General features: G+C 38.1%; 1 protein-coding gene across 4 annotated transcripts in view; it reads left to right on the top strand.

Annotated features, from left to right (window-relative positions):
• Positions 1-26,841, top strand: part of man1a1 (mannosidase, alpha, class 1A, member 1) — a 264,284-nt gene that overhangs the window by 204,370 nt on the left and 33,073 nt on the right. For all 4 annotated transcript variants that reach the window (XM_030128573.1, XM_030128574.1, XM_030128572.1 and 1 more), the window contains one exon: positions 6,785-6,879. In XM_030128573.1, coding sequence (XP_029984433.1) covers positions 6,785-6,879 — 95 coding nt within the window. The remainder of the gene's footprint in view (positions 1-6,784; positions 6,880-26,841) is intronic.

Here is a 26,841-nt window from a genome sequence, read left to right as displayed (position 1 = left end):
CTAACTAGTGTTTCTGAATTATCCAACAGTTCCATCAGTGATACTGATGTTTATTAACAGTTGGTTTGTAACTGAAATTACTCATTAGTGTTGGTATAAGTTAGCATTAGCCTGGTACTGTTGAATTGTTATAATAATAATAATAATAATAATAATAATAATAATAATAATAATAATAATGATATTAGTCATCATCATTTATAGAGCACTTTTAAACTAATTATTAAATGCTTGCAAAAGAAATTTGTTAAATAAATAATAAAAGGCAGAAGGTAGAGAATTAAAGTACACTGTTGTTCGTCCACTGAGAATAAAATATTACTACGTCTTATGAATGTGACAATGTTTGTTTGTTTCAAATTTAAAACCAAAAATAAAAAAGAAAAGCTGAAAAAGAAAAAAAGAAAACATTTCAAAAAGCAGTGGGATGAAGTGCAGCTTATATACCCCACCCCCCCACCCCACCCACTCATCTTGGAATCGGTCTGAAACCAAAATTATTCCAACTTTATGAACTACAGGTTAGTATATAAACCCAATCAAATAAACCTAATGTTCAGATAAACCTGGATTCACCTCCGACAGAAGTCGATCTAAAATGTTTCCACTTCAGACTCTAAACGCTGAACCTGCCGGAGGTCACATGGCTTTGATTCTCCTCCTCCTCTTCTTCTTCTTTTCTTCTAACCCCTCCTTAAACCCTGTGACAGCGTACCTCGTCACCTCTGTAACTCTGGAGCCTTTCCTGGTGTTCCTCAGGGACGTCCCTTCACTCCACTCGTCTTTGTAGCCCAGCTCCCACTCGCCCTTCTCTTGTGCTGACATTTGAAGGAACCGCCGCAGGGTTAGCGGACGGTTTTGACGAGCGTCCTCTGGAGCTTTTCTCCTGCTGGGTTCTTCCTGCCCAGCCCTGCCCCGGTGGTTCTGACCCTGCAGAGGGCTGGGCCTCCTGGGGCTGGAGCTGGAGCTGGAGCTGCCATGCTCTGACACACTGTCTGCTTTAAACCACCTCAGACACTGTTCCACGTCTGCATGGAAGACTGACGAGACCCACAGAGACCAGGATCCACACATGATACAGATCCACTGGAGAACAGACCAGCTTTACAGGAACCACACACTTGAACCAGCACCAGTCCTGATTAGAATACGTAATCACTGTTGTTTTTAAGAAGACCACAGTTATTTAAAGGGCTCATATTTATCTAAACCTGCTTTTATTACTCTGAGGTTCATTTATTTGTGTGTTTGGACCCTAATAGTTCAGACAGTTTGAATTAGAACCCTCCAGGTGTGTAAAACTTAATTAAAATTGCTTATTTTTAATGACTGCATACATTTCCTCAGTTTTTTAAATCTATTTTTATGGTTTTATTTGACAGTTTCTCTATATTTGCAGACAAATACTGCACAGAAACAAGTCAAACTGGTAGATATTTTCTAGATAATGTTTTTATCAGACTTGTTAAAGGGCTCATATTTGTCTAAACCCACTTTTCTTAGTCTGTGGTTCATTTCTTTATGTATTTGGACCCTAATAGTTCAGACAGTTTGAATTTGAACCCTCCAGGTGTGTAAAACTAAATTGAAAATTGCTTATTTTTAATGATTGCAGATGTTTTTTTATAATAGTCCCAGTTAATTTTCCTCTTTCATACATTTCCTCAGTTTTTTAAATCTATTTTTAAGGTTTTATTTCATGGTTTCACTATATTTGCAGACAAATACTGCACAGAAACAAGTCAAACTGGTAGATATTTTCTAGATTATGTTTTTATCAGACTTGTTAAAGGGCTCATATTTGTCTAAACCCACTTTTCTTAGTCTGTGGTTCATTTCTTTATGTATTTGGACCCTAATAGTTCAGACAGTTTGAATTTGAACCCTCTAGCTGCTGCAAAACTATCTGTATATTCATTTGGGCAAAAATCCAGTAGATTTTTACATTCTGTTTGAATTCCTGTTTAATTTGTTGTTTTATAACTAGTTACTACTACTTACTAGCTCTGACCCTTTGGCGGCCTGGTTTTGGCCCGCAGACCTGCTGTTTGACACCCCTGATCTAGAGGTTTCACTCTGTTCAGAACCCTAAGCACACGTTTTCTCAAAGGATAGATTGTAAATGTAAACATTTAAACATTTTCATGTAATTTTACATGTTTTACACCAAAAAAGACAAAAATTTGTAGTTGTTTATTTTATTTAGTTGATTTTGAATATGCAACAAGACAAAGTAATCTTACTCCTTAGAAATAAAACAGGTAGTAAGAAGTCATGGATAAAAAAAACAAAACAAAAATTAAAAGAAACTTATATAAAGTTAGTTTTATTCTTATTTTACTTTTCCTATTCTATTTTCATATTTTCCTTTTAGTTTTTGTAATTATATATTTACTCTATTTGTATTTTCTTCTGTATTTGTTTTTCATTCATATTTTTGCACTGACTCCTAATTTGATTGAACCCACAATAATAAAAGTTACTCCGATAGAAAAGAGTTAGTGTAAAAAAAACCAAAAAACAAAGTCAGCAGTAAAATGTGTGAGTGCAGTGTTTGGTCCTCGGGTAAAAACTGGTTGTAGATGCACACAAACCCGTGGAGAGCCCAGTTGGAAGGCCGTTTTGCAGACTGGTGCTTTAGTAGGACAGAGCGCTGCAGTGGATCCAGGCCCTACATACTTCACCCACTTTCAGCCCCATATCCAGGTATATTTACCCTTTTGCTCCTGTTTTCCTCTGAATATTCATGAAGTTATTTTAGGTGAAAGCGATCCTGCGCACATGTGCAAACTGTTCCAGGATCAGTGGAGTGGATCAGAGTGGAGCCGGGCCCACATGTTGGTGTTTACAGCTGGGTCTGTGATGTGTTCCCCCAAAAACCCTCCACAGGGATGAGAAGAAGATCAAACGTTAATGAGAGCGGCGTTGGAGCTGCAGGAGGATGGAGTTTACAGTCACTTTCATGTACAACTCTGCTTTCCTTCTGTAAGCACAAAACCATCACACAGCACATGCTGGAGCTCTGCCAGCGGTGGTTCAGAGTCTGTCTGAGGCGGCTCAGCTCCAGTTAAACTCAGGTCAGGACACTTTACTTAGATCTGGTTTTATTGTGGTTTGTTTTATTACCGCCGCCGAGGAGGTTCTGCTTTCATCAGGTTTGTCTGTCTGTCTGTTAGCAAGATAAGTCCATTAGTTATGGACGGATTTGGATGAAATTTTCAGGAAATGTTGATTCTGGCACAAGGAACAAATGATTACATTTTAGTGGTGATGGGGGGGCTGGTCTGCCTTAGTGGAGGGTTGTGCTTTCTAAGTGTTTTTCTAGTTTGTTTGTTTGTCTGTTAGCAAGATAATTCAAACTCCTGAAGGGTCAAATTCAAGGTCACATTTCAACAATTTTCTTTTTTGAAACTGCTGGTTGGATTTATTTCCATTTTTTATGTATCTGCCTTGGGACTAGGGATGGAACCATATGAAAATGTCGTATCACAGTTACTGTGACCAAAATTATCACAGTTATCATTATTATCGCAGTATTATTGAAATTGTGCTCAAATGTTCGAAAAGTACTAATACACACACTGAAAGAATTTAACCAAGCAGTATTAAAAAAAAACAAAAAATAAATAAAATAATAGTCCCAATGTCCCTTCTGTGTCAGAAACATTCCAATATTAACCCTTAGTGCTCTGAGCCTATTTTGTCTGTTTTTCAGTCCTTTTGATTTTGCCTTTATATACTATAGAAACAAATGTTTACTATACCCATGTTTGGGATCTGTTTTTTCAGCACAACTTCATCTATATCAACTGCCTATTATTTTTTCACTTTAACCTACTATATCAAAATAAAAGGCTAGAAAACGCAAAAATATAAAATCCGATTTGAAAATTTTATATAATTTATTGCATAAATAACACAGAGATGCTTAACGAACCTTTTCAAAGACTTTAAAAGTGAATACTGGTTCCAAATATTAGGTATAGAAAATTAAAATTGTAATAAATTAAAACTATACTCAATATTTGACATAAAAGCAGATCTTTACATAGGCGTTTTTTCCCCTAAAAGTGCAGTAATCAAACACAGTTATCATGAGAATTAGAATTTAAACGGTAATACTAACCGTCTGCAGTTTTACCACAGTTTATTGTTATAGCGGTAATCGTTACATCCCTACTTGGGACAGTGTCTCTTGAATTTGTTCACAGTTTTGAGAAATTTTGATTTTTGATGAATTTTTTAAATATTCTTAATAGAAAAATTCTGAGATACCATCTAATGAACCTGACAAATTCATGGGGCCCAGTATTTGTGTGTGTGTGTGTGTGTGTGTGTGTGTGTGTGTGTGTGTGTGTGTGTGTGTGTGTGTGGGCGGGGGGGCTTGTACAGCACTGGAGGGGTCCAGTGTATGTGGAGGTTGTGAAAATTTTGTGTAAGATCCGCAGAATAGTAGAGGTGTAGAAGTGGAGAGGCAAACGCTGAAAGTATGTTAAGTTTCGTTTTTGTTTTCATGGTATCATAAGTGACATTTGAGGACCACAAACCCACGTATAACCCCCCCCCCCCATGTCCGAAAGACTGAGAAGAGGGTCCAAAACGATTATGCTTTCATGGGGCCCAGAAGTGTTAGCAACGCCCCTGGTACCGCCCACTTCTATAGTTAGATTGATGTGCATACAGAACCACAGGACCGGAACATAGAACAGAACCAGGACCGGAACACAGAACAGAACCAGGACTGGAACATAGAACAGAACCAGGACCGGAACACAGAACAGAACCAGGACCGGAACATAGAACAGAACCACAGGACCGGAACATAGAACAGAACCAGGACCGGAACACAGAACAGAACCAGGACCGGAACATAGAACAGAACCAGGACCGGAACACAGAACAGAACCAGGACCGGAACATAGAACAGAACCAGGACTGGAACATAGAACAGAACCAGGACTGGAACACAGAACAGAACCAGGACCGGAACACAGAACAGAACCAGGACCGGAACATAGAACAGAACCAGGACCGGAACATAGAACAGAACCAGGACTGGAACACAGAACAGAACCAGGACCGGAACACAGAACAGAACCAGGACTGGAACACATAACAGAACCAGGACCGGAACACAGAACAGAACCAGGACCGGAACATAGAACAGAACCAGGACTGGAACACAGAACAGAACCAGGACCGGAACATAGAACAGAACCAGGACTGGAACACAGAACAGAACCAGGACCGGAACATAGAACAGAACCAGGACTGGAACACAGAACAGAACCAGGACCGGAACATAGAACAGAACCAGGACCGGAACATAGAACAGAACCAGAACTGGAACACAGAACAGAACCAGGACTGGGACATAGAACAGAACCAGGACTGGAACATAGAACAGAACCAGGACTGGAACACAGAACAGAACCAGGACCGGAACACAGAACAGAACCAGGACCGGAACATAGAACAGAACCAGGACTGGAACACAGAACAGAACCAGGACCGGAACACAGAACAGAACCAGGACCGGAACATAGAACAGAACCAGGACTGGAACACAGAACAGAACCAGGACCGGAACATAGAACAGAACCAGGACTGGAACACAGAACAGAACCAGGACCGGAACATAGAACAGAACCAGGACTGGAACACAGAACAGAACCAGGACCGGAACATAGAACAGAACCAGGACCGGAACATAGAACAGAACCAGGACTGGAACACAGAACAGAACCAGGACTGGGACATAGAACAGAACCAGGACTGGAACATAGAACAGAACCAGGACTGGAACACAGAACAGAACCAGGACCGGAACACAGAACAGAACCAGGACTGGAACATAGAACAGAACCAGGACTGGAACACAGAACAGAACCAGGACTGGAACACAGAACAGAACCAGGAGTGGAACACAGAACAGAACCAGGACTGGAACACAGAACAGAACCAGGACCGGAACACAGAACAGAACCAGGACTGGAACATAGAACAGAACCAGAACTGGAACACAGAACAGAACCAGGACTGGAACACAGAACAGAACCACGACTGGAACATAGAACATGACGCTAACGTACAGGGACACTGGGACTATTTTTTAATTTTACATGAATGTTTGTAGAAGCCAATAATGTAATAACAGTCGATGACGTAATAAATTTGCTATTTTAAAAACGTAATAAGCCAATAATGTAATAACTGGTCAGTAATGTAATAAAAGTCCTGAACTGGTAACGTAATAACTTTTGGACAGTAACATTATAACTTATTGGCTGGTTATTACAGTATTTGCCTGGTAAAAAAAAAAATTCTTTGCAAATGTAATAACTGAGCCAATAACATAATAAGTTATAACGTTATCGGCCAAAATGTGTTACGTTATCAGTTCAGGACTTTTATTATGTTATTGGGCAGATATTACGTTATTGGCCTATTGCATTTTAAAAATAGCAAATGTATTACATTATCAGTTGTTGTTATATTATTGGCTTCTACAATGTTTTATGACTTTTTTTCCTTCTAACATCTCTTACATAATGTGCTACATTTATTTGCCCTCATTACATTCACCATAGTGTGCAAATACATGAAATGAAACTATTTTTTTGAAGTTTCGTTGAGGTTTGCCAGATGGTTGGGGTTATTTTGGGGCTTCCCGTTTTGACGCGAACTCTAAGGTTTCAGTTCTTAAGCATGAGCTGAAAAATGAAGCGGTACTTTCCAGGCTTTTGAACGTTCTTCTAATCAGAATCTCTTTGTTTCTACTCAGGTTTTCCGTCGGAAGGCGGTGGAATTGGGCGAGAAGCTGCTGCCGGCCTTTAAGACGCCCACCGGGATCCCCTGGGCTCTGCTCAACCTCAAAAGGTAAAACCCACAGTGTGAACGTCCACTCAGGTGGTGAACAGTTCTGTAACTCATAAAGACCCAAACAACCACCGCTGACCTGAACCATCTACTGAAGGATCTGTCTAATACCTGTTGATCCACTAATCTAAACCAGCCCGGATCCCGGACGAGCCCCCACACTTTTTCAAATAAACAACAAATAGAAGAGAATCCCACATGACGTCTACTGATCTAAACTGTTTAAAACCTGTTGATCCACTAATCCTATCGATCCATGTCAATAATTGATGTAAAATACAGTTCATCTTTTCATGGTCATCAGATATGACCATATTTGGACGTTCAGAGGCTCTGTAGTTACCATGGAAACACCGTCATCTTCTACAACATTGATTCACCGGTCAAAGTTGGATCAATGACAGTGGATGGAGATACTTGTTGAATAAATAAAAAAAAATGTAGAAAACAATAAATGAGCTAAAAACCTAATTAAAATGGAAATAAAAAAACAATAATATCAGCAACAAAATAAACAAAACCAGCCAAACTAATCAATACAATGAAAATAAATCAACATAATAATATGTAACATGTACAAAATAAGACACAAACTGAAAAATTTTAAGAAAATATAATGAAACAGGCAAGAAAATGTGGACAAATAACAAAATAAGCTACAAAATGAACAAAAATGATGGAAAAATTATGAAATAGTCAACACCATGAACCAAAACAGACACAATAATCAATAAAATGAACAAAACAAATTAAAAATGGAAAAATAATAAGCAAGGAGAAAAAAATAAGCCACAAATTGAACAAAACCAAATGAAATTATAAAAAAATGAAGAAAATACGAGGGCTGTTCAATAAGTTCATGGCCTCACCCAGACATACTGGTTGTTATAATACAGGATGTTACATTCTTTCGTGATGGGATAGTGATGCTTGAACATCGATGGACCAAGTGCATTGCTGTAAATGGAGATTATGTTGAAAAATAAAATATAAATTATCAGTCTGTGTTGTTCTGTTCTGGGTGAGGCCATGAACTTATTGAACGGCCCTCGTATAATGAAATAGGCAAGAAAATGTGGACAAATAAACAAAATGAGCAAAAATGATGGAAAAATTATGAAATAGCCAACACAACCAACCAGAACAGACAAAATAATCACTAGAATAAACAAAAATGAATAAAAAATGGAAAAATAATGAGCAAGAAAAAACAGTCACAAACGGAACATAAACAAATTAAATTATAAATAAAAATGAAGAAAATATAATGAAATAGGCAAGAAAATGTGGACAAACAACATTAGCATCCAGATAAGGTTGTAGATATTTGGTTTCTGTTCAGTTAATGATACGTTTTTCTGAAAAAGTCCATTTTTTCTTAGAATTTACTGATTTCCAGTGCAAAGCCCAAACTCCAGAGGCTGATATGAGACTAAAGCCTGTGTGTTGTGTTTGGAGGGCTGTGGGTGTTGGAGGGTTAAATGTGTGTGTGGTCTGAGGCTGAACACTGGCCTCTTTATTGGCCTTCACACCATCATGTTTCAGCTGAACATGACAGAAGCCACTGTCACACTGAAGCTGCTCCCTTTTCTTCATCTGTTCGCCTCCACGCCGCCGGCTCCATCTGGAACTAAAGTGCACTCACAACACAAACCCAAGTCTGTGACAGGGTTAGAGGTCCAGCAGGCTTTTATTAATACGCTGTGGCATCGGCCTGTCCTGGACATTTTACCGCAAACCCTGAACACAGAACCAGTCTGAAGGAAAGCAAACCAACCACACCACCACGGAAACACACTGGGAATGACACCAGAAGGATTCAGCTCAACCACCGGCCACTTTATTAAGTATATACACCCACCGGCCACTTTATTAGGTATACACAACCACCGGCCACTTTATTAAGTATATACACCCACCGGCCACTTTATTAGGTATACACAACCACCGGCCACTTTATTAAGTATATACACCCACCGGCCACTTTATTAGGTATACACAACCACCGGCCACTTTATTAGGTATACGCACCCACCGGCCACTTTATTAGGTATACACAACCACCGGCCACTTTATTAAGTATATACACCCACCGGCCACTTTATTAGGTATATACACCCACCGGCCACTTTATTAGGTATACGCACCCACCGGCCACTTTATTAGGTATATACACCCACCGGCCACTTTATTAAGTATATACACCCACCGGCCACTTTATTAAGTATATACACCCACCGGCCACTTTATTAGGTATACACAACCACCGGCCACTTTATTAGGTATATACACCCACCGGCCACTTTATTAAGTATATACACCCACCGGCCACTTTATTAGGTATACACAACCACTGGCCACTTTATTAGGTATATACACCCACCGGCCACTTTATTAGGTATATACACCCACCGGCCACTTTATTAGGTATACGCACCCACCGGCCACTTTATTAAGTATATACAACCACCGGCCACTTTATTAGGTATACACAACCACCGGCCACTTTATTAAGTATATACACCCACCGGCCACTTTATTAGGTATATACACCCACCGGCCACTTTATTAGGTATACGCACCCACCGGCCACTTTATTAGGTATATACACCCACCGGCCACTTTATTAAGTATATACACCCACCGGCCACTTTATTAAGTATATACACCCACCGGCCACTTTATTAGGTATACACAACCACCGGCCACTTTATTAGGTATATACACCCACCGGCCACTTTATTAAGTATATACACCCACCGGCCACTTTATTAGGTATACACAACCACTGGCCACTTTATTAGGTATATACACCCACCGGCCACTTTATTAGGTATATACACCCACCGGCCACTTTATTAGGTATACGCACCCACCGGCCACTTTATTAAGTATATACAACCACCGGCCACTTTATTAGGTATATACAACCACCGGCCACTTTATTAGGTATATACACCCACCGGCCACTTTATTAGGTATACACACCCACCGGCCACTTTATTAGGTATACGCACCCACCGGCCACTTTATTAGGTATACGCACCCACCGGCCACTTTATTAGGTATATACACCCACTGGCCACTTTATTAGGTACAAACACCTACCGGCCAGTTTATTAGGTATACACGCCCACCGGCCACTATATTAGGTATAAACACCCACCGGCCACTTTATTAGGTATATACACCCACCGGCCACTTTATTAGGTATATACGCCCACCGGCCAGTTTATTAGGTATATACACCCACTGGCCACTATATTAGGTATATACACCTACCGGCCACTATATTAGGTATATACAACCACCAGACACTTTATTAGGTATATACAACCACCGGCCACTTTATTAGGTATATACACCCACCGGCCACTATATTAGGTATATACACCTACCGGCCACTATATTAGGTATATACACCCACCGGCCACTTTATTAGGTACATACACCTACCGGCCAGTTTATTAGGTATATACGCCCACCGGCCAGTTTATTAGGTATATACACCCACCGGCCACTATATTAGGTATATAGTATATAAAGGCAAAATCAAAAGTACTCAAAAACAGTTAAAATTGGCTCATACCCCAAAGGGTTAAATATGATTGGCTGTTCTTATGTCTGTCAAAACATGGACCAATGAATTCTGTCGAAATTGTATTGAGCATGTCTGATATTTCTATGGAGGAAAAGTTTTATTGTGATATATATCGTTATTGTTTTATGGAGAGAGGAAATATGATAGTGAGCTCTGATGTTGTTGTTTAATGCAGATTATTTTATAAACTAACGTCAGAGTTTATCCAGATCTACAGGATAAAACTATCAGTGTTTATCTTCTAAACCTTCAGGACTTGGAAGAAGGTTGTGCTTCAGTTGTCCTGTCAATCACAGACAATGAAACGAAGCCGCTTTTTCTGTAATTTTACTTCAACCTCCGCGTCCCCAGAGACAAACACACTCGCTGTTTGTCAGATGTTAATTAAAGGAAGGTTGTCAAGACGATAAAAGTGCGCTAACAAATTAATTTTCTGTCTGTGTGTATGGGTGAATGGACTCTGCCCCCCCCACTTGTCCTCCCTGGAGTGGTGAACCCCCCAGGGAGTGTGTATCTGTGTGTAGGTGTGTGTTCAGTGTGTATGCTCATGTATGTCATGTTTGTGCATGTGTGTTCCCCTGGAGGTGTGAGCAGATTGCTGGTGATGATGACTTTACCTGCATGACTGAGCCATGATAGCTTCAGAACACACACCGTCGAAACGGTGAACACACACCGAGCGCTTCAGCAGTGAATGAACCACTGACATTTACAAACACCCCCAACAAAGATCCATCACAGAGAAAAATGAGCACGAATGACAGCTTTAACTGGAATTTATTCTGTTTATACAACCACAGGCCACTTTATTAGGTATATACACTCACAGGTCACTTTATTAGGTATACACACCCACAGGCCACTTTATTAGGTATACACACCCACTGGCCACTTTATTAGGTATATACACCCACAGGCCACTTTATTAGGTATATGCACCCACCGGCCACTTTATTAGGGATATACACCCACAGGCCACTTTATTAGGTATATACACCCACCGGCCACTTTATTAGGTATATACACCCACCGGCCACTTTATTAGGGATATACAACAACCGGTCACTTTATTAGGTATATACATTCACGGGCCACTTTATTAGGTATATTCAACCACCGGCCACTTTATTAGGTATATACACCCACCGGCCACTTTATTAGGTATACACAACCACGGGCCACTTTTTTGGGTATATACACCCACCAGCCACTTTATTAGGTATATACAACCTCTGGCCACTTTATTAGGTATATACAACCACCAACCACTTTATTAGTGTTGCAGTTCCACTCTGTTGTAAATATCTATATAACCATTCGAGTTTTATTACTTATTCCTATTATTCTTATTAGTTTATATTGTTTATCTTTAACATGATATTCATACATGGAGGAATATAGGAAACTATATTAGGTATATACAACCAATGGCCACTTTATCAGGTATATACACCCACAGGCCACTTTATCAGGTATACACAACCACAGGCCACTTTATTAGGTATACACAACCACAGTCCACTTTATTAGGTAAATACACCCACCAGCCTCTTTATTAAGTATATACAACCACTGGCCACTTTATTAGGCATACATACTCAGTAACCATATACAACCAATATCTGAATAGTCATGTCACATTTTGTCCGACTTTTACGTCAGATATTTCGGCTCTGTTTACTGACTGTAATGATCAGAAACATTCATGTCAGTTTTTCTAATCATATTTCACATTTCTCATTCTCTTCACACATCCACAGGCAGTACTGACACATAGTCAAACCCTTGATGCTTCTCTTTTTCCCCACGGAGCTCATATTCTCCTAAATTGAAGAAGCACATAAAGAGCTTCAGCGGTGCCATGAAATGAAATTTCACTGCACTGTCAGTTGAATATATAGACACGAGGAGTCTTTTTACAAGCAAAGTGATTTCATTTATTTAACCGCATATGTGAACCATTCTTTTTATTTCACTGACCATTTTTGGCCCGCTTCAGTTGCCTTTATTGTACTTTATGTATCTGCTCAGGTTGTGTTGTGGTGTTGTCAGGAGGGTCTGTAACCACGGTTTAAAGCGATTAAGTTTAATTATTTGTGTTAAAATGTGATAAATGTTGGTTTGATTAATATTCAGGGCTAATACTGACAGTTTACTTGGTTTCATTCCTGTAAAAAAGGGTTTAACAGCTTTAGTTTCAGTGTTTGTCCTAGACTGAATGTACGAGCAGATGGTTCTAGAACATGGTCGTCTTCATAAAACCACTACAGGCCTTTGGCACCGAGGCTTTGGACATAAGATTCTTCATCATTATTGTGTGATCAGTCTTAGTATTAGGTTTATTAAGCTTGTTCTTTGCATTCGCTTAATACATTGTAGAGTTAACGAGTCTAATTTTAGTCCCGATTACATTAGATTACATTAAATAGAACTGTTGATCCCTCAGGAAATGAAGGTTCCAGTAGCAGCACAACAGCAAATATATAAAAAAATATTACAAGACAAAAGGAAACAAAATAGTAATAACAATAAGTATAAAAATAGTAGTGAAAAAAGTAGTAATGGAAATAAAAAATAAAGTAGTAATAATGATTAAAAAAAAGGTAATTGTTGTATTATAATATATACAGTGTGTATGTATGTATGTGTGTGTGTGAATATAGTTTAATAATAGCAGAAGTACTAGTAATAATTAGAATGAAGTAATATATAATAGTAATAACAATAATAAAAAATAGTAGTGAAGAAACAGGTAATTGTACATCAGAAAGCACTGATTTTAATTGTGTTTTATTTATTTTAACAACTTTGTACAGTGACCTTTAGTGTCCTGAAAGGTGCCTATAAATAAAATGTATTATTATTTATTATTATCATTAATGGAAATAAATCAAGGTAGTGATGATAATAAAAATAAGTAATTGTTATATTATAATATGTACTGTGTGTGTATAGTTTAATAATATCAAAAGTACTATTAATAATTTGAAAAGAGTAATAATATAGTAGTAATAATAATAATACATGTGACCTATTGCAATTCCACTCTTGTAAATATCTATATAATCATTCGAGTTTTATTACTTATTCCTATTATTCTTATTAGTTTATATTGTTTATCTTTTACAGGATATTCATACATGCATCTTTTTTTCTTGCACTTTTTTCTGTTGCTGCCTTGACCTTTGAATTTCCCTATACAACCACCGGCCACTTTATTAGGTATATACACCCACTGGCCACTTTATTAGGTATACACACCCACTGGCCACTTTATTAGGTATATATGACTACCGGCCACTTTATTAGGTATATACACCCACTGGCCACTTTATTAGGTATATACACCCACTGGCCACTTTATTAGGTATATACACCCACCGGCCACTTTACTTTATTAGGTATATACAACCACCGGCCACTTTATTAGGTATACACACCCACTGGCCACTTTATTAGGTATACACACCCACCGGCCACTTTATTAGGTATACACACCCACTGGCCACTTTATTAGGTATATATGACTACCGGCCACTTTATTAGGTATATACACCCACTGGCCACTTTATTAGGTATATACACCCACTGGCCACTTTATTAGGTATATACACCCACCGGCCACTTTACTTTATTAGGTATATACAACCACCGGCCACTTTATTAGGTATATACACCCACTGGCCACTTTATTAGGTATATACACCCACCGGCCACTTTACTTTATTAGGTATATACAACCACCGGCCACTTTATTAGGTATACACACCCACTGGCCACTTTATTAGGTATACACACCCACCGGCCACTTTATTAGGTATACACACCCACTGGCCACTTTATTAGGTATATATGACTACCGGCCACTTTATTAGGTATATACACCCACTGGCCACTTTATTAGGTATATACACCCACTGGCCACTTTATTAGGTATATACACCCACCGGCCACTTTACTTTATTAGGTATATACAACCACCGGCCACTTTATTAGGTATACACACCCACTGGCCACTTTATTAGGTATACACACCCACCGGCCACTTTATTAGGTATACACACCCACTGGCCACTTTATTAGGTATATATGACTACCGGCCACTTTATTAGGTATATACAACCACCGGCCACTTTATTAGGTATATACACCCACTGGCCACTTTATTAGGTATATACACCCACCGGCCACTTTACTTTATTAGGTATATACAACCACCGGCCACTTTATTAGGTATACACACCCACTGGCCACTTTATTAGGTATATACAACCACCGGCCACTTTATTAGTGTTGCAGTTCCACTCTGCTCTTAATATCTATAAAAATCCTTAGAGTTTTATTACTTATTCCTATTATTCTTATTAGTTTATATTGTTTATCTTTTACACAATATTCATACATGCTTTTTTTTTTTTCTTGCACTTTATTCTGTTGTTGCCTTGACCTTTGAATTTCCCTGTTTTGGGATCAATAAAGTCTCTAATCTAACATAAATAATAATAGTATTAATAAGCGGTACTAATAAAACAGTGAATGGAACACCTAGTTGTGAGACTAAGAGGCAGATTCCTTGTTTTTGTGAATATTTGCTGTTTAATTCTTTCTTTTCCAGTGGTTTGGCCTGGTTTTCCTCCATAACCTTGACCCAGTTTGATGCAGAATAAATAAGACACACTTCTTGTAAACTCGGCCCAATTATCTCCCCTCTCTTCCCCTCCTTCCTCCGGTCTCTCTTGTCCTTTCAGTTCCTTTCTTCTTCTTCTTCTGCACTCGTTTTTTTTTTTTTTTTATTTTCCCTTCTTCCTGGTTCACCCTCCGTCCGTCCTTCCGTCCTCAGTCGATCCGTCTCCGCTGGACTGACCCAGTATCTCCGTCTGTTTCAGGACATCACACGTCCACCGTCTCTTCGTGGCCTTGTTCCTCTTATTCCGTCTCTGTGGGTTTTCATCATTGCAGCCTGTAGCTATCTGAACAGCCAATCAGAAGGCCCGAAACAAGGCCACGGTTTAGAACAACTTCTTACCTTCACCCCAAAAACCTGGTTTGTTCATATCTGTCAGTTTTTTAGGAGGATAAAATCAAAGTGAGTTCAGTCTGATGTCACCAACGCTGGGGAATGACGTGACCTTCTGCAACATTTTAATGATATATTTAAGTTAATTAAGCCCATCATAATTACATTATCATCAAGATTTAATAGACTTTAACTTGTAAAGACCCAAACATCCACCACCCACCTAAACCATCGACCTGTTGATCCCAACAAGCCTGAATCCTGGATGAGCCCCCACATTTTTTCAAACAAACAACAAATAGAAGAGAATCACACATGACATCTACTGATTTAAACTGTTTAATACCTGTTGATCCACTAATCCTATCAATCCATGTCAATAATTGGTGTCAAATATAGTTTTTCATCTTTTCATGGTCATCAGATATGACCATATTTGGATTTTAAGTAGTTCCGTAGTTAACGTGGAAACACCATCATCTTCTACAACATTGATTCACCAGTAAAACCCATGGAGTTGGATCAATGACAGTGGATGGACACACTGGGTTTATGTTCAATAATAAAATAAAATGAGCAAAAATGAATAAAAAAATTAAAAATAAATAAATAATGTTGAAAAAATTGACTAAAATAAAGTTTAAAAAAAGAAGAAGAAGAGAGAAGAAAAAAAAAAAAAAAAACACAAAATGAACAAAAATCAATACAACATCAAGACTTAATACTTATTTACCTTCATGGAAACAGTCCTTGCCTGGACAAGTATGTGATGTTTTTTTTTACTTTTATTTTTACTTATTTCTTTTTAATTTAGTGCTAGACAAATACTGTGAAGGGGTAACAAAAATGTGCGACTTGGGCATATTCAGGTGGAGACAGAAGAGGGACTGAAAACAAAACTGACAAATCTAATCAGTAAAAGGATTAAAGTATGTGATGTTTTTAATGTTATCTGTGGTATTTAGCGTCTGTAAATATTTCATATATCGGTGTTTTAATGCCGCCTGTTCCGTCGTCTGTAGATGTTATTCACCTGTGATGTCAGTGTCCAATCCCTTCCGTTTCGTCGGACCTTTGCCACAGGTGTGAGTCTGCTCTGTGTTCACACTTTGCTCTGTTTCTGCATAAACCCATTGACTGACACTAACTGAGCGGAAAACGCTGCTGAAGTTCCCATCGATTTGTGCGATTGATCCGAGTTCAGACACGACAGTGAATCCGGTGGCGCTGCAGGTAGACGGACGGTACGACGGTAGAACAGAAAAATGAAATGTATGAGACGGTAGCGGACAAATCCAACACACACACACACTCACACACACACACACACACACACACACTCTCACACACATACACACACACACACACACACTGGTATGTTGTGTCTTGTATGTTGTGTGACCGTTTTCAGACAAACACACATTATCAGCGTTGGCCAGTTGGTCCCATCACTGCTCTATTAACATCCAGGCTGATAAAGCTGTTCCACATCAGTCCCACTGCTGTGAATACAGACCAGCTTTAATGGGATTAGACTGTGTGTGTGTGTGTGTGTGTGTGTGTGTGTGTGTGTGTGTCTGTTTGTGTGTCTGTTTGTTTGTGTGTTAACGTATATGCATCATGGCAGACAATGCATTTTATACCAACACGTTCAATACATTATTTTAAGTGTCTTATAAATCCACTCGCTTTTCCATCGGACATCTGCGCAAAACTTTACCGATATTTACTAAATGTCAAAAAAACAGAAGTGCGTAACGTTTTTTCCATTAAATCACAAATGCGATGATTTGTTTATTTATTATCGTGAGATGACACGAGAAGTCATTCCATAAACATGGTGACGAACATAAATATCTGTTGTTTTGAATCTAGAATGCGGGTTACCCCTCCATCTGGGTTCTAATAGTTTTGGATTTTTCATTCTAGTTTAGTTTTATTTAGTTTTGACTTTTTCTTTCTCTAATTCAGTTCGTTTTAATTCGTTTTTAGAGCAGGTTTGACAGTTTATATCAGTTTTTGTTATTTTCTAAATGCTTAGTTTTAGTTTAGTTTTAGTTCAGTTGTAGTTTAGTCGTCTCTTTTCTCTTCTTCTCTGTCGTTGTGTTCAAATAAATCCCAGACAGGACTCTGCTGCTTTCTCCCAACTTTAGTCTCCATGTTTCCAGGTAGAGTGGGGACCAGAAGACGACTGGAAACCACAAGTGAACACAAGTGACAGACCATTAAATATCATATGGTCCCGCTAGCTAAAATTGCTAGAGCGAAATAAATTACTTTCGTATCATTCCGACATTGACAAAAACGAAAACGAAGGGAATTTTATCCATAATTTTTATCCATTTTAGTTAGTTTTGTAAACACATAATACAGTTTCAGTTATGTTTTTTTTCTTTTAATCATAGCTTTTATTTATTTCGGTTTGCGAAAATGTTTTTTCAATTCTAGTTTTCGTCATTTTGTTTGTTTTTGTTAACGATAATAACCTTGGCTCAGTGTGTGTCATGAAAACACGTCGAGCTGATTTACCTGCGATGTGACGATTGCGCACACGTACATAGCGATGCCGATGCTCAAAGGATACACTGTGCAGCTCTAGAGTGAACGATACAGGGTTAAAGGGCTGGAAATGAAGTCCTGCCGCTAATAAAGACCTCCGATCATATCCAGTGGGAGTGAATAAGGGTCCGTTTACGACACTGATTTCCTCCTGTCGTTCATCCAGTCACCACAGGACACATTTCCACAAACACATGCCAACAGTTTTACAGTAGCGTACCGCTGTGACAGTGACAAACCGCCGGATCGGCCCTGTTACGCACCAGCAGACGCCCTTAAAACTCATAAAAACTGCTGACGGATGCACTCAGATATTGGTGCCGTGTACCCAATTAGCAGTGAAATGAGAACACGTGTCGCTATAAAAGTCCTCTGAGGTGCAGAGACGCTGCGTTCGTGTACATGACGGTGAGTGGGAGCTTATTATGAGCATGAGTGACAAGCAAAAGCAGCTGTTGTCGGTTTAGCAGCGCTCACTTCTGTGACTTTAAAGACACTGGAACTAATTAATGTGAGCAGCACAAACCTGGTCCCTGTTCCAGACAATTCCTACTCTGTCCATAACTACAAAAATTCAAATTCTTTTTTTTTTTTTTTTTTGCTCTAACACACTGTTTTAAGCATTTATTACATATAATAATGATAATTAATGACCACATATTGAAAGTTAAGTTCTTCCTGAAAAAGGGTGCAAAAGAATTGGCCAAAAAAGACAATTTTCTGACAATTTTATTACAAAAACAACATAAATAAATCTAATCCTGTTCTAATGGGAGTCCTTATGGAGTTAACTCAGTCATTATATGCAGAACAGTTACTGTGTATATTCTGTCATCATCACTGATACTTTTAGAAAGGCTAATACTCTGTAAGCCCAGATAAGTAGAGTTTACTTTAAAAATTTGAGGCAAGTGGTTGCACTTAAATGATTTGAGTAATGATCGACTAATCAATTGGTTTAAGTAGGTTCAACTTTAATGCTAAAAGTATTGAACTTAAACTATTAAGTAGAAAACACTAAAAGACAAGTTATTTGTACTTTAAATCTGTTGTAAAATCAACCCCACTATCCAACCATTCAACTCAGCATTTTAGCTTACACTGACTAATTTACTCAACTGCAGCCAGATTAATTTACCATTGATTAAACAACTTTTTTTTTTAACATAATCAAACTCTAAATCCTATTCCTGACCAAAATAGTTATGAAATTATTCAACTTAATAAATTGCAGCATGAATGGAAGTTAGCTCACTGTCATTTGTCAGTACAGGAAGTGCTTTTAATTTGACAAAACATTTAGATTTCCGTTGTACAATAACAGTCTCAGATGAACAGTAAACCCATAGTTCTTCCTCTGGTTCTGACTCCTGGTGCAGCTGTACAAAAATACAAAAACAAACACAAAAAGGCCAATAAACACTGACATACACACATTAAATCCAAATGACACTAACAGCACAACCCCGCTGAACCCCTGCACAGAAAAAGAACACATTTACAACAACATGCCCAAAGGTGTGGTCAGGACTAAAACTGAGTGATTTAATTCCATTCAACTGAAACTTTTTTGTACTTTCAACTATGTTTACAAATCAGTAGAATATACTGAACATTTTATAGTAACATCATAAAACTTAAATCATTTAAGTGCATTGTAATTAAAGCATTTTAGTAAATACAAATTCCAGGCTCACAGTGTATATGAGAGGCATTACTTATTATTGATATATAACATTTACTTTTTCATTGCATTTAGTTATTTCTTTGGTTTTTCATCATAAATCTGATAAAAATTCAAGTCCTTTTTTTTTTTTTTTTTGCTATAACACACTGTTTTAGCATTTATTACATATTATAATAATGATCATTAATGACCAGATATTGAAAGCTAAGGTTTTTCTGAAAAAAGGTGCAACAGAATTGGCAAAAAAAATACAATTTTCCGACACTTTTATTGCAAAATTCACATAAATAAATCTGGGCCTGTCATAGTAGTGGTCCTTATGGGGTTAATCTGATGGCAGACTACAGAACATACATGCAGACAGACACATGCAGTTCCGTTCACGTCATTCGACTGCCTGTTCAGGAGTGAACACAAGTGTAAAAGGCAGATATTCCACAGACGTTCAGAGTCCGAGTGCAGCGTTTCAGTATCTGCAGTAACCCCAGGCACAGAAAAGAAGCCAGTGGTGATTTAAAGCCTCTAATTAAGTTGCTAACTGTGAATCTATGGCAATTCACATTTTCTCTGTGCCCCGAGGAGGCGAGGTGCGATAGATTTTAAGACACGGAGGAAAGAGATATAGCAGGAAGAGAATCAGCAGGAAAAGGGAGGATGAGGTGGAGGGAACGGTGACGGTGAGTAAAAAAAAAGACAAGTGGCAGAAAGGCCGTCTTCAGAGTCCAAAGGAAAAAAACAGCCAATAAATACCACGGCGGCGGGAGGGGGCACGTCCTGATGGCACATGCTAATTTATGGAGATGGAATGCCTGTTCTGTTTTTCCAGGTTAGCGCTCAGCACCACCGAATTAAAATCACTGTTGTTGGCTCTGCACAAACAGACCGGAGGCTATGAACGTCATTTCACAGCTGGCCAGGAGGGTCCGAGAGGTGGGATAATAATGAGAAAATTGGATATCCAGGACAGACGAGAGACAAGAAAGGCTAGGAGGACGTCCTCTGGTGCAAAGATCCATAATGCACTGGGGTATCAATCTGTAATGGCCTAGTTTTTTCTGGGTCGAGTGTTGGATCCATACTTGTGGCGTAAGGCAAGACAGATATATTTGAAAACACTATTCATACCCAGGGCAGTTCACAGGGCTGTAGAAAAAAGCACCAGTGGCCCTGGAGCTTACAGTGGCCCCCGTAGCTCACTTAATGTCAGAGTTGGGTTTGACTTCATTTCTCTTAGCATTGATTTGTTTTGTTTTTTTTATCCAAGACTATGATTTTAAATGTTGTACCTCTAAAATTCTAAAAATCTACCATTAATCTTTAAGGAGATATCATGTAAACTATCAGCTGATGCGACACGTCAACATTATAAAAGTGTTTTTTTTTGTCAACTGTTAAAATTAACGTCTATGAGTAAGAAAAGTTAATGGTTCCAGAATACAGATGTCTGGAAACCATTTTAGTTTATTTAAACCACCTTTTAGTTTAGTTTTACCGTCTCTTAGTTTGGTTTTATTATACTTCAGCCTAATTTAATCACCTATAGTTGGGTTTTACCATCTTTTAGCTTGATTTTTATTATCTTTCAGTTCACTTTTTCCACCCTTTAGCTTAACTTTATTGTCTTTTATGCTCGTTTCACCAACTTTTTATCTGTTTAAACCACCTTTTAGTTTAGTTTTACTGTCTCTTAGTTTGGTTTTACTATACTTTAGTCTGGTTTAATCACCCTTTAGTTGGGTTTTAGCATCTTTTAGCTTGATTTTATTATTTTTTAGTTCACTTTTTTTTTTGCCTATTTTACTGTTTTATGGTAGTTTCTCCAACTTTTAATCTCGTTTAACCATCTCTTAGTTTGGTTTTATTATACTTTAGTCTAGTTTAATCACCTACAGTTGGGTTTTAGCATCTTTTAGCTCAGCTTTATTATCTCTTAGTTCACTTTTTCCATCTTTTAGCTTAATTTTATTGTCTTTTATGCTAGTTTCACCAACTTTTAGCCTGTTTGAACCATCACTTAGTTTGGTTTTATTATACTTTAGTCTCGTTTAATCACCCTATAGTTGGGTTTTTGCATCTTTTAGCTTGATTTTATTATTTTTTGTTCACTTTTTTCATCAATTTAGTTTAATTTTACTGTGTTTTTTGCTAGTTTCACCAACTTTTAATCTCGTTAAACCATCTCTTAGTTTGGTTTGACTATACTGTAGTCCAATTTCACCGTCGAAACTGTACAGAAAATAGAGGTGATTTGTGGCCGTTTTCAGTCTAAAACAGAGCTAAGCTAACAGAGCTATCATGTAAACTATCAGCTAACTACTTCAATGCTCATTGTGAGACTGGAAAAATAAAACTCCAACTGGTCCAATTAGACTTTGTTGATTATTCTTTTGTTGTGTTTTGGTGTTATTTATCTGTAGGTTATGACAAACAGTGGGGTTAAAGGTAAAGTTTTCCGTCCTTATCTACATGAAATAAAAATACTGACTGTGTAGAAGCATTTTTGTGGTGATGTATTTTCAACTGTAGCCTGTAATAAGCCATATTACAACACAACAGCGTGGGAAAAGGGATGCGGCGAAGGCTTGTTGAGCTTTAGAAACGGAGCCATTAGTCCATGTGCATCAGCAGTCAAACACAACAGTGCACTCCCATCAGACGGCCTCATACATTTGGATTGTGATGTGTGCCAATGGACGAACGCCAGTTTCCAATCCCAGAACGGGGACCGAGCGGAACAATAACAATGACTTTGCATCAGAGAACAGGCGCGAATGGGCCTCAGTCGTACCCATCTGGAAACAGGTTCATTTAGCCCAGAATGGAAGTGAATGAAGCGCTCTGACCCCATGGTTTTAATGGGTTTACCAGCATTAATGCACCGTTTCAATCACAGTTTATAGTCTGTAAAGCGTTATCGCAGACAGCCACAGGTCACACAGACGGATGCATGGGTTTATATGAACGCACCTGGGTCAGTTTTATCGGTTTGTGTCAGTAATGAAGGAAAAAACACAGTATACATACATTTGTACAAAACTAATGTGAAGTAAAAAGTGAAAAGTTAGTGTTTGTTTATTAAATCCCCAGTGTCTGATTTTGCTCATGAAGCTTTGAGTGAGTATTTAGAATAAAGGTGTGTGATTTATGTGACCACTAGAGGGAGTAGTGAGTCACTTGAGGCCAAGCTGAGGATGAGAACTAGGGGATGTAACGATTACCGGTATAACAATAAACCGCGGTAAAATTGCCAACAGTTAGTATTACCGTTTAAATTCTAATTCTCATGATAACCGTGTTTGATTACTGCACTTTTCCAGAGAAAACACTGATGGAAAGATCTGCTTTTATGTCAAATATTTGAGTATAGTTTTAATTTATTACAATTTTAATTGTATATACCTAATATTTGGAACCAATATTCACTTTTAAAGTGTTTGAAAAGGTTCGTTAAGCATCTGTGTGTTATTTATGCAATAAATTATATACATTTTTCAAATCGGATTTTATATTGTTTGTGTGTTTTTTGGCCTTTGTGTTGATACAGTAGGTAAAAGTGAAAAAAATAATAGGCAGTTGATATAAATGAAGTTGTGCTGAAAAAACAGATCCCAAACATGGGTATAGTAAACATTTGTTTATATAGTATATAAAGGCAAAATCAAAAGGACTGAAAAACGGACAAAATAGGCTCAGACCACTAAGGGTTAATATTTGAATGTTTCTGCAACAGAAGGGACATTGTGCCAATTATTTTATTTGTTGTTGTTGTTGTTTTTTTTTTTTTTTTTCAAAATACAACTTGGTTAAATTATTTCACTGTGTGTATCAGTGCTTTTTGAACATTTTGAGTACAATTTCAATAATACTGCGATAATAATGATAACCGTGGTAATTTTAGTCACAATAACTATGATATGTAATTTTCATATCGTTACATCCCTAGTATATATACACATGTACAAAACTAATGTGAGATAAAAAGTGAAAAATTTGTGTTTTTTTAAGTAAATCCCCAGTGTCTGATTTTGCTCATGAAGCTTTAAGTGAGTATTTTTATTCTCATCAGAGTAAATGACAAAACTCTAAGGCCCCATGGTCCAAAATAAACATAGTAGAAAGAATACGAAAAAGAATAGAATATATTTGTAAACAATGTAACTATAAATATATAATATAACAGTTAACAGCAGGGGGTTGAGGAGACCATAAATAGACAAACAGACAATAGACCAATAAATAGACAATGAATAGAAAATAAATAGACAAATAGACAATAAATAGACAAATAAATAGATAATAAATAGAAAATAATCAGACAAATAAATAGAAAATAAATCGACAAATAAGTAGACAATAAATAAACAAATAAATAAACAAATAGACAATAAATAGAAAAATAAATAGACAATAAATAAACAAATAAATAAACAATCAAATAGACAATAAATAGAAAATAGACAAATAAATAGACAAATAGAAAATAAAACGACAAATACAAAGGCAATAAATGGATAAATAAATAGACAATAAACAGACAAAATGATAGGCAGTAAAGGTAGCTAAGCTAACGGAGCTAAGCTAACAGAGCTAAGCTAACAGAGCTATAATGTAAACTATCAGCCGATGCAGCACATCAACATTTTACACCATTGTTATTTTGAGTTAAAATAAGCGTCTATGAGTTTTAGTTTATGACTAAAACTTGCTGATTCCATAAAGCAGATGAGTTTCATCCTTTATTCAGTGTCTGGTTCCGTCTGTGGACACATCGGGTCGGTTCTTTGGTGGTTTTGGTCGAACCCGGTGTGTTCTGGTTCCAGACTGAGCCCTGCTGGTCAGAGTTTGTAATATTAATACTAGATAGTTCCACTGGAAGGACTTGAAATAATCCTGTTCGTATCAGCAGAGTGGCTTTAACAGCTCTGGGTTTTGTTTTTATTTTGTGGTTTTAATTCAGATCCAGACTGAGTTTCGGACCTTAAATCTGCTTAAATCGGTCTTTGTCAGAGTCCCGGTCCGTTCAGTGCCGGTCCAAACACATCCTCCTCTGTCTGCCTCCAGTGTCGTCCTGTACTTGAGTGCGTTTGTTTACCTTTGGTTCGGGCTTCTCCCCTGCTGTCTGGTGTTTTGTTCTCCTTAACGGGGCTTTAGTGTTTCTCAGTGGGGCTTCAGGGGGATTGAGGTGGACTGGAGTGAACATGGAAGGAAGTGAAGGGGCTTAGCGTTCATCGCAGGGTTTTTACCGACAGATTGGAAAAGACGGAAAACACACATCAAATCCACAGTCGACAGGAGGAAAGGGCAGATGAAGACGTTCAGGAGGAGCTGGAGTCGACCTTAAAGTGGACGAGTGTGCGTTCACCTTCTACTGTCCTACAGCAGAAGACAGAAAACCCAATCCATGTGGGTTTAACCCTAATATCACATTATCAGTTTACAAAGAACAACCAGTTTAACCTCCTGTGTCCTGTGAGCGGATTAGGCACACTTTATACTTCATGTTATAAAAGCTCATATTATTTTATACAGTTGGTTTTAGGTCAGAATTCAACAGTTGTTCATTTTTGCAGGATGTTAGTGGCTTTACATCTGGGTACAGGCGTAGTAGTTTTGTGGCTGTTCCTCCGCTCCACCTGAAGGAGGTCTGTAGTAACCAATAACATAACACCTGCCAATAACAGGATCATTTCAGCCCTTTTAACCCGGTTAAACCTGAACTGGTGAATCATCAGTCACTTTTCCATTGACCCTCAATTTGTGCATAAAAATTTACCTAATGGAAAAACGACACTTTTGCCAAAACTCTTGTTTTCGATTAAAAGTTTTTGCGCTGGCAAGAGGTGGTTTTTTTGGGCGTAGCGCAAATGGTATATCACGCAAAACTGCAACGGAAAGACCTTTTTTTGCAGCTGGAGTCAGGTGAATAAAAAAAAACAGATGTTGACGTACTGTACGTTACAACAAACGAAGAAGAAGAAGAAACACGTGTGGGTATGTGTGGACACACCAGGAGACCACATCATTTTTTAATTTAGTAGGAGATAGAGGGGAAATATATAATAATAATGAATATATCTGTAAATCAGCACCATATTTACGTTCATGTTTATGGAATGACTTATCGTGTCATCTCGCGATAATAAATAAACAAATCATCCCATTTGTGAGTTAATGGAAAAACCAACATTACGCACTTCTGTTTTTTCCACATTTAGTAAATATCAGTTTTGTGCAGATGTCCAATGGAAAAGAGACTATTGACAGAAAATTCCACTTCTTTGAAACTGCAGTCTGAGGTGTTTTCTCCTCCATCTCTGCTCAGTGCATTTGTCCGTAGACGCTCAGCGTCCATGCACTTCAATGGGACTGAGTGGAACTGCTTTAAACTGACTCTAAATTGGACGCTAACTGGATAAATGACACCGTGTTGTCCCGCCCCCGGACGCTCGGCGTCTCTGGGGGTGAATGGAGCTGTGGGCGGAGCTCGGCCGGGCTGGACGCTGAGCTTCCACGTGCTGATTGGAGGATGGGTCCAAAGGCTGAATGCGGTTTGATTGACAGCTGTTTTCAGATCTGCTCCTTCACTGACACAGTTCAGTTTAATACCGTCACACATTCTGCTGTGAAATCACAGAAACAAATGAACTGTTCATTTACTGACCTGGAAGAAAACACAACCACTGGACTAACTGGTTTACATTTAACATAATTTCAACGTTTTCTTGTTTAGTTGGTACGATAAGGTCACTGAGCATTTTCTTAAAAAGGAACGGAGGATGAATTTATGTTTAAATAACTTCACAATTTTTTTAATGTAAGCAGACAGTGAGCTTCCCCTGTCTGAAAGACGAACAGCCGCCACTGTCATAGACATATCACTGTTCAACCATTTTGACGAATGATTGGACGGTGTTTTTCAGTCCTGTCTGTTCCACAGGTGACAAAATGTTTTATTTTTGTATTAGAGCATTTAATTAATTGGTTGTAATCAGAATGTGAAGGGGATTTTAAGCAATATAGTAAAAAATGCTCCAGGAAAACATCTGGCACCCCACCTTTAAATGGTCCTTCTGAACAACCACAAAAATAGTAGTAATT

The sequence above is a fragment of the Sphaeramia orbicularis genome, chromosome 24 (assembly GCF_902148855.1).
Source record: "Sphaeramia orbicularis chromosome 24, fSphaOr1.1, whole genome shotgun sequence".
NCBI lineage: Eukaryota > Metazoa > Chordata > Actinopteri > Kurtiformes > Apogonidae > Sphaeramia > Sphaeramia orbicularis.
Note: the sequence above shows the minus strand (reverse complement) of the source record. Positions and strands in the feature narration are given on the sequence as shown.